This window comes from Cavia porcellus, unplaced genomic scaffold, assembly GCF_034190915.1.
Source record: "Cavia porcellus strain 051 isolate PalLab524CR breed Dunkin Hartley unplaced genomic scaffold, mCavPor4.1 scaffold_29, whole genome shotgun sequence".
NCBI lineage: Eukaryota > Metazoa > Chordata > Mammalia > Rodentia > Caviidae > Cavia > Cavia porcellus.
The window spans coordinates 15,182,382-15,197,513 of record NW_026947512.1 but is presented as its reverse complement, the minus strand read 5'-3'; the positions used below and the strand labels follow the sequence as shown (position 1 = coordinate 15,197,513).

The following is a 15,132-nucleotide window of genomic DNA, read 5'->3' as shown; positions in this document are numbered from 1 at the left end:
GCAGTGCTGTGAGGGGCCCAGTTACTGACACCCCGCCTTTGTGTGCTCTATACTTCACCACTACATTGTCAGTGATGCAGTTTTGACTGTATTATAACTTTTTTGGAAAAACATTGGGTTTACTTTCAATTATAAACACAATCACCAAAAAACAACTATTTCTTTCCATTCAAAGAGATGTCAGTTATATCGTGTTCTTCCTATACTTAGTATTAATTCAGATCTCTCTTCTTGTGTTAGTTTGTTCTGGCTACTATAACAAAATATCACAAACTGGGTAGTCTATAAAAACCAGACATTTATTTATCGCCTTGTGAGAACTGGGAAGTCCCAAATAAAGGTGCTAGCAGATTCAGAGTCTGGCGAGGGCTTGTTGCCTTGTGATGACAGTGTTCTCACTGTAACTTCATATTGCAAAAGGGCTGAAAAAGATCCCTTAGGCTTCTTTTACAAAGAAATTAATTCCATTCACAAGGTCTCCTCACCTGTGATCAATCATGTCCCCAAAGCCTCATCTCCTTGTATCATTACTTTGGGGGTTAGGACTTCAACATGTGAATTGTGAAGAGGCCAACACTGTGACAGTTACATCCATTTAATTGGAGACTTAACATGTATCCAGCTGAATTTCATTTTACTTGTTAATCCCAGATCTCCATGGGTACCCATGCCATTATCCAATGCATTAGCTATGTCTCATAGTTTTGTGCCATTTATAAATTTGATGAGGTTGGTTACTCCCTTTAGTTCCTGAGTCCCTGTTTTCAGGCTCAGTTAGAATAGGAAAATTCTGAGAGTAAAACTCTGAATCTTCCACATGAGGTCCTCATTTTCAGGGTGTCTTTACCAGCATTCTTTATGTTAGCGTTACCAGCTTGAGTCCAATAAACTGTTACTCAAATGTTTATTTTACCATCATATTTGCAAAGTGAACATGGAAGAACCCCGTGAATTGCTTTGCTGAACAATACAATGCCTTAATATGACCTTCATTTGTCAATCTGGGGACTGTATCAACAGATGAAACAGGATCATCAAACATCAAAAGTGGTTGTCGGATGGACCCTCATGGCTACCGCATTTGAAGTATTCAAAACTCTACACTTAAGAACTGGAAAGGGGACAGACAGATGCACACCATGGCATAGCAAAACTGTTCTCCACTTGGCAGAATGCAAAAAGGAGGAAGGGGCTGGGTTCCACTCTTCCAGGGCACGACCCTGAGGACCAGCGTATTTCCCACTAGGCCCCACCTCTTGCTTCTGCTCCTTCCCAGACCTTGCAATGGGTCACAGATTTGGGAGATTTTAGTTCATGATTGGGCAGACCCATTGTTTTTATACACATGGGCTTATGGGATACTTAAGGTCAAACTACCATGCTTTGAAAAAATTCTTGAGAATTTCAAAATTTTCTAAGTTGATTATCTCAGGTATTTGTTAATAGTGATGGAAAACTGATTGATACACACTGGATTAAAATATTTTCACAACACAGCAAAATAAGGGAGGTAATATGAATATCTTTTAGGGTTGAGGAAACAGAGGCTCAGTGTCATCAAATCACTTGCCCAGTATTTTCTAAATTTTAGGCAGTGAGGTCAAGGCTAAACTTTCAACACTCTCTAGTGGTGTTGTCTCATGGTCAAAAGGGCAGGAAAAAGTATTTTTTTGATACTTAAACACTATCCATGTGCTCAATTAATTCGCCATTTACTGGAGAAGTTTACAACACTTAAAAGTTGAATAATTTTAGAAGTGCTCTAAATCTGAATTTAAACATCTTAATGGGTAAAAAACAGGAATAAATTTGCCATAAAGACAAATCTTAGTTTTTAATCCTCCTTTTTCTTTGCCAGGCTTCTGAAGAGGGAACAGAAGTTTTAATTAGCAGGAAGATGACCACAAAATGGATGAAAAGATGGAAAAGTGGAGAATAATTTATTAATGAGCATACTGTGTTGTAAATATTTGAAAGTCAGCTGTAAGAAAGAAGGTATTTCTTAAAAATTTGTTATTTAGGGCAAGAATTCCAAAATCAATTTTTTTGTCTTCTTCCTGCCTGATACCACTTTTAAAGCCAGGATTCTATAAAATGCGAGTGTAGCAGTAGGGGTGGCATAATACTGTCAACCCTGTTCTCATCTTTGTACTTGACCCTTGTCACTTACAATCCTGTCACATAATAAAAAGCCTCAACTTAATGCAATGCTTTCTCCTGGAAAATTAAAATTCTTCCTCCATGTCGTTTATTTCAAAACATTCCTCTGATAAGTGGGTATGTGGTGGGAAAAAAATCATTCTTTCCCTTTATGCTGCATAGCAAGTGTGTTAAAGAGTGCATCGGTGGAACTTGATGGTAATTCCGTTCAGGTCAAAGCTGTTGGCTGGGTTCATCTAGTCTTTCCAGTGGTTCAAATGCAACTCTGCTTATGGTTTTTTCATTCAGTAAATCAGCTGACAATCTTAAGAGTATAATATATGTTGAATTCTATGCTAGGCACTTGGGATATAGTCCAGAATAGGAGACAGAAAAAAAATCTCTGATCCCATGGAAGTTAAAATCTAGGAGACCCAACCACAAACACAGTTGCTCAGTAAATGGCGCAGTTATGTTAGATGACCTTCATTTCTTAATGAAAAAAAATCAGTGTAAGGGGAAAGTGTGTAAGGAGGATGCATGCATTTAGGTAAGACTGACAGAGCAGGCCTAATGAGAGAGAGAGATTGAATACCAAATTCAAGAAAGAAAAGGAGCAACATCTGCAGGAAGAGCATCCCAGCCTAAAGGCAGGAGGAACAGCCAATGCAAATAAGTGTCCTGAGGGGCCAGCACACTTGGACTGTCCAGGGGGACAATGTGGTTGGAACAGAGTAAGAAGCAGAGGAGCATGAATTGAGGTCAGAAATGGCAACAGACTTATCCTCCAGGGCCTTGTTTGCATTATAAAGACAACTTTCACTCTGAGTGACAGGGTGTCCCTGCAAGATTTTAAATAGAGAAGTGATCTGATTTAATTTTGAAATGATCATTCTGTCTGCTGCATGAGTAAGACAGATGGGAAGGGACACCAACAGAGAAGAGGGATGTAGGCCTTCTTCTTCTGGGATTAGACAAGTTTGGCTTGAAGGAGGGCGGGGGAGATGATGAGAAGTGACTCCACTGTGGTTATGTTTTTCAGGCAGAGCCAACAGGATTTTCTAATGGCAGCAGATGTGAATTGTCAGAAAAAAGTAAAATCTGTTTTTTGTTTTTTTAAAAAAATATTTTGGTACTGGGTATGGGACTCATGATCTTGCATTTGCCAGGAAGACCCTTGTGCAGCTGAGCCAAATCCCCAGCTCCCAAAATAAAATCTTTTGATCGATATAAAGTCATTTGGGTTTTGAGAGATCTAGTCTAATTCCCTCAGTTTATATTTGGAAAGTGTGTATCTTGGAAATGTTAAGGTGATGAACATAATTTTCCTCCAATACAGTGACATATATTATGAGTTAGCTAATGAAAATTAACAATAGTGGTAGCAACAATAGTGAAATATGTTATTGCTTGAATCTTCCTCTTAATTCTTACCCGCCTGGCAACAGTTACTAAACCATAAACCTTCCTTCATGCAGTTTCCTTTCTGGAGGAAAATGGACAAACATAGCAAGCTTGCCCAATTATTCTTTCCAAACTTATTAATCTAAATTACAGCAACCTCCCGGGAATAGACTGAGCAGAGGGGAAGAAAGGAGATAAAGGGGGGATAAGCAGCTTTCAGCTACATCAAGAATGTTGGAGGCACAGAAAATGAAAACAAAAGAGATTTTGCTGAGCAATGAGAAAATATGGGGAATTGAGGAAGAGTAGAGAAGGGTAAGACTAGGGCTTGGGTACAGTAGCCTGGGCCAATGAGCTCTGTGGCATTTAGTCAGTTAACATTTGTCCCGTTGAGTGACCCCTAACACGAGAAGGGAAATGGGGGAATCTTCTGGTTGACAACAGTGCTCCTGACCCAGAGTATGTTCCACTCTGCTTAGACAAAAGGGAGTGTGCTTCTCTCTCCCTGCGCTCTCCACACCTGGTCCAGCAGAATGAAAACTATCTGAGCTATTAACAACTTTCCAAACTTGTCCTTTAGTATAACCCTGGCAAAAAAAAAAAAAAAAAAAAAAAAAAAAAAAAAAAAAAAAAAAAAAGACTTTTCTCTTGCTTGTCCTCCTAACCCTAGAATTCCTGGCAGCAACTTGCCGAATAATTCGGAGATCCTTGGAACACACCCCAGACCCTCTGAACATCAGCTTAGAGGAGAGGCCAGGGCAACAATAAAGTTCTTGTGAACATCTCGAGTTAAAAGAATCGAGGCGTTCCTTTAATTTCACAGGTAGTAAGACCTTCACTTTGGTTTAGCAGCCTCCAAATTCTTTTCCATTTTTCCAATTCAGAAGCAGCTGAGAAAGCCTGAGGCAAACGGGGCGGGGGTGGTGGTGCGGAAAGACTCATTGAGTCTTCGCCTTTGCCTTTCTTTCAGTCCTAGGATGTCTCAATATCGCTCTGTTCTTTTAAGCACAGCAATCATCAATCATCTGCTTCCCTAGAACCGTCAGCGGAGTCGTCAGACACGTGATAAAACCTGCCAGCTGCAAAGGCCCCGTTTACTCATCCGCCCGTCCCTCGGTCCATCGGTCCATCTGTCCATCCACCCGCCCGCCCGCCCGCGCACTGCCAAGCCCGTCCTTCCTTTCCGGCTTACGCTGGGCACTCAGCCCCGGTCTCCGGGCTCTGATCTCCAGCGGGGCGGGCGGGCTGCGTGGGCCGTACCCGCGGGGGCGACGGAGCAGCGAGGCCGGGGAGGCCTGGGTCCCCGGGAGCCCGGCCCAGCCAGGCGCGAGCGAGCCGGCACCTTCGGACGCCCCTCCCACGTGACCGTCGCCGCCTACCTCCCCCGAGTGGCGCGCGCGGGCCGGCGGTGTCTACTCCGCGCGCGCCCGGCGGCCCCGTGCGCGGGAGGAGACGCGGAGGAGGCGGCCGGGGCGCGGGCGCGAGCGGCGGTGCCGGAGCCGCCTGTGCACGGGCGGCGGCGAGCGTGGCGGTGGCGGAGCCGCGAGGCGAGGGCAGGGGCGGCGCGGCATCCGCATCCGCCGAGTGTGATGAAGCTGCGCTGCTGCGCCGAGCCGCGCGCCGCCAGCTGACACCGCCCGCGCTCAGCCCGCCCGGGAGGGCGACGCCGCGGGTCGTGACCTTGGCCAGGAGGTAAATGGAGGAGGCGGGAGGGCCACGGGGGGCGGCGCCGTCCCGAGCCCTCCTGCCCGGCCCGCGCCGCCCCGCCTCTGCGCAGCTGGGCAGCCGCGCCTGGAGCCCCGCGCCGGGCAGGGCTCGGGCGCCTCGCGCTCGCCGCGCTGCGCGGTGCTGAACCTGCTGCGGGCTCCGAGCGCGCCGCTGCCATTGGCGCTGCCGGGCGAGCCGGTGAGCGGACCTGGGGCTGATGGCCCTGGCTCCTCGCCGGGCAGACTGCACGCTTCCGCAGTTAGGCTTCTGCCCGGGGCGAGTCAGGTAATTGCCCAAAGATTTGACCTCCCTCCCACCAGTTCTTGGTGTCTGGACCCCTTGCGATGCGTTCTTGCAAAGACTAGGCAAACTGCGCCCTGACCGACCGAGTGGGGTGAGAGGATTGGAGCCGGGGCTGGCGGCGGAGGCAGGTGAGAGTAGGCGAAGCGTACACCCAGGATCTGTGTGGGAGACCCCGGGGAATCAGGAGGAAACCCTCGCGCTGGAGAACAAGCCCGGAATGGGTGAGGCGCCTGCATGTGGGAAACGGACCCAAACCTGGGAGAAAGTGCCTGCCCTGGGTGCAGCTTTTCCACTGCGCTGGGGAAGCCTTGAACAGTGGAGGTGCAAGTATAGGGAGAGCAGATAAGTCTCAGTACGGTGGAATGGTAACAATGGTTGCTAGGGTGAGCATCTCCTACTTTGTAAACGGAGTATCGGAGAAAAGTCAACTAAAACCACAGCCAAATGACTGTATCGAATTGGAGAATTGTAATTTGTCACAATTCCCTGGGGCATTAGAGGTGTAAATTCATTTTAATATTTTTTTAAAATCTGTGTCCCCTGTTACTTTCTCCAGCCAGCCCCAGTTTGTAAACATGTTCCCAGTGGGGTGTGCGCTAGAAATATGAATCAGGGAAGTCATCCCTCTTACACCGGGCCAGGAGGATCTCACTGAAGTCTCTGTAACCCTTTGCAGGACAGACTGGTAATTCTTATATCAGAGAACTCATCAAGTTTTGGGTGACATGGCCCAGGGGAATAATTATGGGCAGACCAGCAATGGGGTGGCAGATGAATCCCCCAACATGCTGGTGTACAGAAAGGTAAGAATTTTCTCTTTTTTTTTTTTTTTTTTTTTTGGAAAATGAGAAACTTGTGGTGTTTAGGACCTTCTCATTCCCCCACAGAAGCGTATATCAACTTTGTGGCCTTGTGGATTCTCAAATCACCAATGATGACATCTATCCTTGAACATGATCTGAGATTGTCAGGTGACATGTGTAGAAACACATGATGTAAAGGAGGACTTCACGTTCCCTCCTGATCTTACATAGATTAATCACTGGGTATCCTATATATATTTTTTGTTCTGTGTGATTTAATAGTAACCATATAATCTGTAGAAGTTTTTCCTTAAACTCTTCTTGCACATTTAGGGTATAGTAGTTACATAAGTCTTATCGTATTTTAGAAATAAAAAATAGACCACTTTGCAGTTCTGTAGCCAGAGTGAATTTACATGTGTGAATATATGTGCACTAATGATTTGACTCCTAATTTCACAACTCTAGTTGTTGAGGGTTTTTTTTTTGTCTTAGCCTTAATCATTTTTTGCTTATATTATTTCTATGATTTCTCTTATTTTATTTACAGGTATTTATATTCTAGTATCATTTGCCTTTCAGAGAAGTCTTTGTATTACAGAGGCTTTGTTTTGGCTGCCACAAATAGATATGACAGCTTTCTGCGTGTAATAGCAATCCTATCAGAAGTGAATCTTAGCTCTTGAGCCATTGTAATTAAGATGCATTTGGATATTGCATGTGCTGCATAGTGGTTGCTTCAGTAACTTCATTTTCGTTATAATCAACAGTCTTATTAAAATTAAGGATGCAGTATTTTTATGTAACTTCCGCACCAGTTGTTTCTCTTGCATTTTATACTGGAATAACTTTAGCATATTATTTGGACTGTTTATTGAGCAAGATATTTCTTTTGTTAACACCAGCAGTGGTAGAAAGGAAATCATACCTGGAAACTACAAAAATTGTTAAAGGTTTTGATTACAGGGAGCACACTGACGAGTCCAAGATTAGCATCCATTTGTTTTTTCAGTAAGATCAGAGCTGATCATGGATAAAAACAAAAGGCTCTGTGCTATCTTGACTGAATGAAATCGGAAGTTTTTGTCTGTGGTCCAGAACCATTAAAGATAATGCTTAATATGTGTTGGAGGGAGGATAAGGTTATTGCTTCAATGAGAAGATGCTTGATATCTTGGCGTAATCCTAGGTATTTGCTTCTCCAGTCTTGTGGACAGCACTGTTTTGTGTACTTATGAATGCAGTTAGATATGGCTGGGACAACACAGTATGCTAGGAAAGAAAAATTAGGGGTTAGTTGACTTTGAATGAATGAATGAATAAATACCGAAAATAATCCACTGGAGCCTAAATGATTGCTACTGTATTCCTACAAGGACTGAAATAACTGGATACTTGTGTGTTCTACATAGATTTGGGACTGAGAACAAAACATTGTGGTGGCAGTTAGTTGCTTTTAAATAAGTCAAAATATTGTCTGTTGTTTGGTACAAAGCTGAATGCTGTAATGTACCAGATGTGAAATTTAAAATTCTGTCTTCTGGGTACATACAAGGAAGAGGTTTGGATTTTTGGGTGGAAAATAATAATAGTTGGCTATTTCTTAAAGTCAAACAATGTACAGTATTTGCTGTCTTTTTCCCTATAAAAAAATAGATGGATGAATTCATTCGACATGTAACGGTTATGTTAATTAGACATAAACATAAAATGACATCAGCTAACTTGTCTAATATAGTCAGTTGTCATGAGAACAAATAAAATGAGAAGGCAGGGATTTTAAAAAGATACCTGGGTGTCATGTTGTTAATGTTGACTTTATATGAGTTCAATCCCTGGTACCAAACAAAAAACAAAAATAAATAAATAAATGAATAAACGAGATGTATCATGTACATGTGCTGACTTCCCAAGACAACTGTACACCACGATAACATAAATATGTACTACTAATTTTGACTTTATAAATTGTTGTGTAACCTGACATTGCTGTTAGTTCTAGTTTTAAGTTAACAGGCTAGGATGATTTCATGGATAATTCAATACTTCATATTTTAAAGTACTATTGTTAGTGAAGCCTAGGACTGCTTGTGATATTCATTCTACCCTTTAGTGACTTCTTTGTTTAGGGTTAATGACAAATTTCCCTTATTTTTCAGGAAAAATTTCCCTGATAAAACTTTCTTGAAAAAATAATCAGATCAGTAAATTTTATAAACAATGCTCAATTGTGAATAATCCTTTTATTCTCTGTTGATATTCCTTTATAGTTTTAGAGCATACATTTTTTGCTTTTGTCTGTGATATAAGTAATAATTTGTAAATAAGTGGCAAATGATTTGTAAAGAAATGCAGTTTCTGTGGTTATCATTTACTGGTTATCAAATGAAACAGCCTATGCTTTTGTGTATACATGCCTCATGAATTTTATTTGACTAATGAACCCCTTGTATTTTGTATAGTTTTTCATTTTCGTATCCTCTTAATAGAGAACAAACTTATGTAAGTGGAGAAGGGTATAAGTTGAATGTGTATATTTGGATATTTCACCTGTTCCACCTTCATAAAAAGGTCTATATTGCAATGCTTATAAATCAAGAGGTCAAAGGCTTAGAAAACAACTTCAGTCTTAACAGTACATTGCTTCCTAAACCACAGAGAATAGAGAGAGAAATTCTGTTTTATCGGCTCATAGAAGTTGTCCATTTCTATTTCACTGCTAAAGCATAATTCTTGAAAGCTGCTCTGAGCTAGCAGCGTGCCTGGTATTGTCACCACTTCTCTCTTTGCCTTTCCCCTGGACCACAGCTTACTTACCTACCACTCAAGATTCTCATCCATTCTCAAGATATGCATGTGATGCTTTGGTTCTATCTTCATAGGCCATGAATGAGTCTTACAAACACTCCTGGGAGAGACAGAAGATAGTGAATGGTTACAAACTGGATTGTGTGAATGCCTTCTGTTTGTCCGATGTCTCTCTCCCAATCAGAATTAGCCTCACATAGTTTGTAGAGGTTTCTCCAAATAACGGAAAAACCCAGGGGTCTTTTTTTTTCCTGGAGACATCTCTAGTGATTGTGTAGCAGATAAAACTCATGGAGGCCAAGGAAGTACAGGCATAGTAAAGGCTTCAGGCTTGCCTCATGATCAGGACTGGTACCTGCAGGTCTGCTTCAGACACTGGAGAGTAGCTTTTGGCTTAGTATGAGGAGTCTCTGTAAAGTTCATCTGATGTCAGAGACACATTTTGAAAATCTCTGTGGATGAAATATTTGGCTTCCCAATTCTCTGAGTGATCGCACTGCCTTTTTTAGTGCTTATGTTGTTTTATGTATGAGGATGTCTGATTTAAAGGTGCATACCATTTTGAGACCTGAACATTTTTATTCCTGGGGATTTCTAGGTTTCCTTCAGACAGGTCCTTACTAGATGGAGCTAGAAGTAATTTCTTTGAGATTCAGCTAGCTCCCACTTGCGTTGGATCCAGACCAGCTTCTTGAAGTGTTTGGAGGTGACACGTCAGGATTGAGTTTCGTGTTCAGTTGATGAATCTTAAGCACTAGTCCCGGTATCAGTCTGCTTTGTCAGAAACTCTTATTCATGCATGGGGCAGCACTGGCTGGAAAGGATAGCCAGGCTGGAATCCAGAGTACAGGAAGTCACACTCCACATTTGGTGTCTGGCCAGCGTGCTGCCCACTAGACAGTGCACATCACTTTCATCTGAAGCTCTTGCACTGGAAAAACAAAATTTCTAGAGCACCTGGGACCAGTATTTCAAATTTTCTATAATGCTGGCTTTTCCCTAGCAAGACTGCTTAAAACGTCCAGTAATTTCTCATATTATCACAGTAACCGTGTATGTTCCAGCTGTCAGAAACAAAAATAAGACTGTTTCCCTCATTGATTATCTTCCTCGAATAAATATGCTTCTGGAAATAACAAACCTATCACGTTCATTGTGTGTCTCTCCTCTCCTCATCTTTTCTTAATGCTATTCTTTGTTCCTTTTCTCCTCTCTGTCTTCTATCTAGTTATTTCCCTTTTATTTCTTTCTTTTAATTTTTCCTTTTCAAAACAGGCATAAAGATAAACATATAAACACGGCTAAGATACTGTTCATTTCAGTTGCAAAAGAGAAAACTGTGTCTTTTGTAAGTCACACTGTCTTTTGAAGAAGAGAACAAATACAGCCTCCTCTGAGACCTTCCGTGTCTAGGGGCTTGGTCAAGTCCTTCTGAATGTGACATCCTGTCGTGGTCCTGGCACGAAATCAGTATGTGAGGGTTCAGGCTGCTTCAGCTCCGGAGAGCAACATGGGACTGCTGGCCTTTCTCACCTGAAGGACAAAGAGAGCCAGTGCCTCACAGGAGGTCACTGTGCTGATGGGCTTGACCCAGATGTTTTTGAAATGTGTTTCTGAAGTCAGTCTGATCTATACAAAGGGCTTGATCTCTGCAGAAGAAGGGCCACAGAGGGCGTGGGTGAGTTAGGCAGCTTTTTCTGCAGGAACTCTGTATGTTTGACTTGGCGGCATTGCCCATCTGGTCAACCTTGAGGATGTCACTACTTTGTGACCCAGTTCCATTATAAAACATAGTCTGACTTTCAAACCTTACTTATTTTGATCTGTCTGGGTTTATACATGTTAGTGTAGTAGAGATCATTTATTCCTATGTGACAGCAACATACGGGTCCATAGAAAAAGGATGAGTGTAAATAGGTCATCACAAAGGACAAGGACATTTAGAAATACTCAGATTTCTAAACGAGGGACTCCAATGGGAGGCAGGCAGCAATAGAATTAATTGTCTTGCCATTTTTGAAAAATTCTGAAGTGTAGCATCTTCTTTGATCAGATTATGTGAAAGAACTTTCTGAAACAAAGAATGTTGATTGCTGTAACTATATCCAGACCTGTGTTTCCTACCATGAAAGTACCCTGTCCCTTAGTGACCTGCACCCTGCCTGAGATAAGACAGGATCATCAGCTATGAAACTTCCAGGACCTGTAGAGAGCAACATTGTATGGGTGATGCTTTAATGATGAATTTTGGCTAATAATTAACTTGAGTTTGGAGTAGGAAAGCCTGTGGTGATTGAACTCTTTCCTCCCCAGTTGTTGCTTGTGAGTGCTATTTGTGGAATTAAGATAAGGAGTTGAGGCTCAAATTTTATTTCCTTTGTTTCCCATCTCTAATCTCTGAATCTAATTGATTAGAGGAAAGCATAGATGTACAGAAGAGAAGCTATCTAGGGATTTTATTGCCTCCTAATAGACTTTGTGGTTCATTGAGTGATGGAAAGCAGGGTATTTTTAGATGCTGTGGGTGATAGAATATGATCACTGCAGAGAATATGGAAATATTTTGGATTTGGGTAGTTTAGTGTCCTAATCATTATGAAATCTTGAAAACAATGTTGTGGAAAATGAATGAGAGAATTGGCTCTTGTTTCCTACTCCATAAGAGTGATGAGACATTTAAATGCCACATTTACAAAGACTTATATCCTATAAAATATCAATCTAATTATACGATAATTATAAGTGATAGAGTGATACTTATTTCCTTAGGAAGAAAGGGCCTCGCTTCTTTCTGCTACTTGCCCAAGGCAATATAATATGTAACTTGCCTTGTTTGTAATTCCCTTTGTCTTGTGTCTAACTCAATTAACAAAGGTCTCAGAACATTGGAACTCTAATAGACAGTCATGGATTTTCCTGTGGCTCCAAGAAATTGGCCTCTTGGTCTAGACTGAAAATATTTTGGTGGAGGGGGCCTATGTGGAAAAGATAGTTGTTACTCTGACTTCTGGAAAATAGGAAAGTGGCAGGTTTGTGAAATTGCGTCGGTTCTTAAGAAGACTGACTGCCTTTTTAGTTGTGGTCTTTGCAGGTGATTAGCAAGTTAAAAGTTTTCTTAACAAGGCAAGGTGTTGAAATGAGAAAAGAGTGTACACTTGGTCTTAAGACTCACTTGCCCCTGCTTAGTAGTGTGATGGTGGGTTTTCTTATCTGTGAAATAATGAAAAGTAAAAAACAAAAACAAAAGCAAGCAAACAAAAAACGCTTCCTGCATAGGATTGTTTAATGATAAAATGAGAGCCTCAGGAAAATGTCTTGCATAAAACCTAGCATATATTAGGTCTTAAAATGCCCATTATTATATTTAATAATATTATCAAATTACAATTTGCTTGACAAGTTATTAGATTCTTTGTATGCACCATGCAAAGTAGGGTATGTTGCTGTATTTTTTGACTCAGTGAAAACCTGGACACCTCCAGTCGGATCTTTCAGTAATATAGAGGCAGTTTCTGTAGGATGCTTTGATAATGCTGCTTGCACGACACTTGCAGTGTCCTGGCTTATATTGCTTAATGTGCATTTCTTCTACTTCTTAACAGTTGTATCTTACATGTTTTTGAAATCTGCACAGTTCCTTTGATGCTATATAAACTAAATAAATCCTTAGGATCTAGAAATTTCAGAGGGGAGAAGAAATTCAGAATTTATCTTTTCATTTTGCAGATTATGATTTTAGAATCAAAGAGGCAATATTATTTTTGTAAGGTCACTCAGTTTGAATCTAGGTCTTTATTTATTTGTCTTTTAATGTGTTTTCTCCAAAAACAACAACAACAACAACAACCTGATACAATAAGTCTCTGTGTTTGTAGTTCAGTGTCAGTGAGTAATCAACATCCTGGTTGCTCCATGAATATCCATGAATTGCACCAGAATATCTAATCACCCTCTCTAAAAAGATTAGGTGGCTTCTTCCTTTGACCTATAATTTAGCTCTTGGAACTCCAGGAATAATCAGATTGGAGACTTAGTTTGAATTATTGAGCTAGCAGTTCTGTTCTTATTTGATTCTGGCTGCAAGTACAACTGGGCTCTAAAACTCCAGGTTTTGTTGCTCTGAGTGAATGGCAGTGTTGTCCAGTATAACTTTCTGTCATAACAGAAATAGACTATATGTGCATTGTCCAGTGTTGTAGCCTCTTCCCATATAAGAAAATCAAACAGTTGAATTACTAGGGTTACTGAGGATGTGAATTTTAATTGTATTTAATTTTAATTATTTCAGATTTAAATTTCCATGTGAGTGATGCCTATTGGATTTGGTATGGGATAAAGGACTTTGGAAAAACAGTATAGAATGTAAGAGAAGACATAGAAGAGTATGTTGTACTTAGTTTAATATGCGGCATACAGTACTTACAACCCGAGAGAGTTTGACAGATGATTTTTTTTTTATTTTTAAGAGAAAAAACCCCATAAAAACAATGATTTTTTTTAAAAAAGAATATAATGGAAGTAAATTTTTCAAGGAAGACCATGTCCTGATAGGAGAATGATAGACATGATAAATGTTATTGATTATCCACTCAGTTGATTACCTGCTGCTGTTGTTGAAACTTTCAGTGGTCTGAAGTAAGTGGCTCTGCCTGTATCAGATGGCACAGCTGTCTTTCAGAAAGGAAGAAACCATACACACACTGTGCATATATGATGCAGGGGACCGCCATGATTTGCGGATGTTACAGGGATTTTAGCTAATCTCTGTTTAGTAGCATCTCAAAAGAGGCAATGCAATCATTCCATTTCCTGACAAGACTGCAGAAAAACCCAGATGACTTTGGGCAAAAGGGATTAAACTCACTGGACTCTTTTTTGAGAGTTTAAAATTGGGATATAAAGACCATCTACATCTCCCATCTTACTTTTATATTTCAGCATTTTTTTTTTTTTTTGGTCCTTTTCCTTTTTATAGGTACCAGGGATTGAATTCATGACTGCCTGCTTGCAAGACAGGGGTTTATGTAGCTGAGTTAATCCCCAGCCCCCTATTTCAGCATTTTTTAAAGGAAGGCCTAGCCCATACAGAGAGAAACAATGGAGGGCCAGAAGACTAAATCAGAAGGCCTAGAAGTGAAATCTGACCCCAGCCCGGAAGAGCTACATGAGTTTGAGCCTGTTTCTTAATCTCTCCTGGCTTCCTTGCATGAACAAGCCTTGCAAAAGACTTCCTGATCAGTCTGTCCCTGAGCATCCCCATGGGCGGTAGGAGATTAGAAGCCTTGTTGATTTCCCCTCTTAGACCATTGCTGGAAGACGCCAGGAACAGTGCATGCCTCCATAACTTTTGTCAGCCATGCACATCTCTCAGTGTCAGCTACATTGATTCAGTGGAAAGTTTTTCTTATGTACAGACGTCTCTGAAAATTATTTACCCTTTATACTTAAGATGATGTAGGCTAAAATGATTTTGAAGAAAATAAATTGCCAGAGTATGTGTTCCTTACATTAACACATAATTGATAATGTTATTGCTAATATTTCTCTCTTTCAACCTTTCTAGGTTCGTTTCCTTTGGAAATCAATGTCTTTTTGTCACTTGTTCTAAACTTTATACTTAGCATGCTATATTTTAGGCTTTCATTGTTCATTGTTGAGGCTTTACTGTATTTCAGGTCTTTTTACATGTATGACACATTCTCCTAAAAATAAATAATGTGTGTTGGGTACTAGTAGTCTATTTTTCTTAATAAGAAAGTGGAAAACTGACTCATGCAGACAGTGATTGACTAAGGTTGCAAAGCAATTAGTGGCAGAGCTCTAGAGGGTAGAAATGTTTGTTCCACACAGCTGTGTCATAGCCCCTCAAACACTGGAACAAAGTAGGCATTCTTGAATGTTTCATAAGTACACATAGGAATAAATGCAAAATTAATGAATAGCAATGCCTGGGCCACAAACCCTTTTC

At 41.0% G+C, this 15,132-nt stretch overlaps 1 protein-coding gene and 1 long non-coding RNA gene across 8 annotated transcripts in view; one reads left to right on the top strand and one right to left on the bottom strand.

Annotated features, from left to right (window-relative positions):
* Positions 1 to 278: 278 nt before the first annotated feature.
* LOC134473956 (uncharacterized) lies at positions 279 to 4,928 on the bottom strand. Its single transcript, XR_010044462.1, has 2 exons — positions 4,736 to 4,928; positions 279 to 4,622 (listed from the first exon to the last, which is right to left on the bottom strand). It is a non-coding gene; the product is annotated as an uncharacterized LOC134473956 (long non-coding RNA).
* Positions 4,929 to 6,225: 1,297 nt separating this feature from the next.
* Positions 6,226 to 15,132, top strand: part of Rgs7 (regulator of G protein signaling 7) — a 440,139-nt gene continuing 431,232 nt past the window's right edge. For 4 of the 7 annotated variants that reach the window (XM_023567158.2, XM_023567157.2, XM_023567154.2 and 1 more), the window contains exon 1: positions 6,230 to 6,356. In XM_023567158.2, the coding sequence (XP_023422926.1) occupies positions 6,279 to 6,356 (78 nt within the window). In that variant the 5' untranslated portion in view covers positions 6,230 to 6,278. Of the gene's footprint in view, positions 6,357 to 15,132 lie in introns of all 7 variants that reach the window. The other 3 variants (XM_063239888.1, XM_063239887.1, XM_063239889.1) reach the window with 2 other exon arrangements.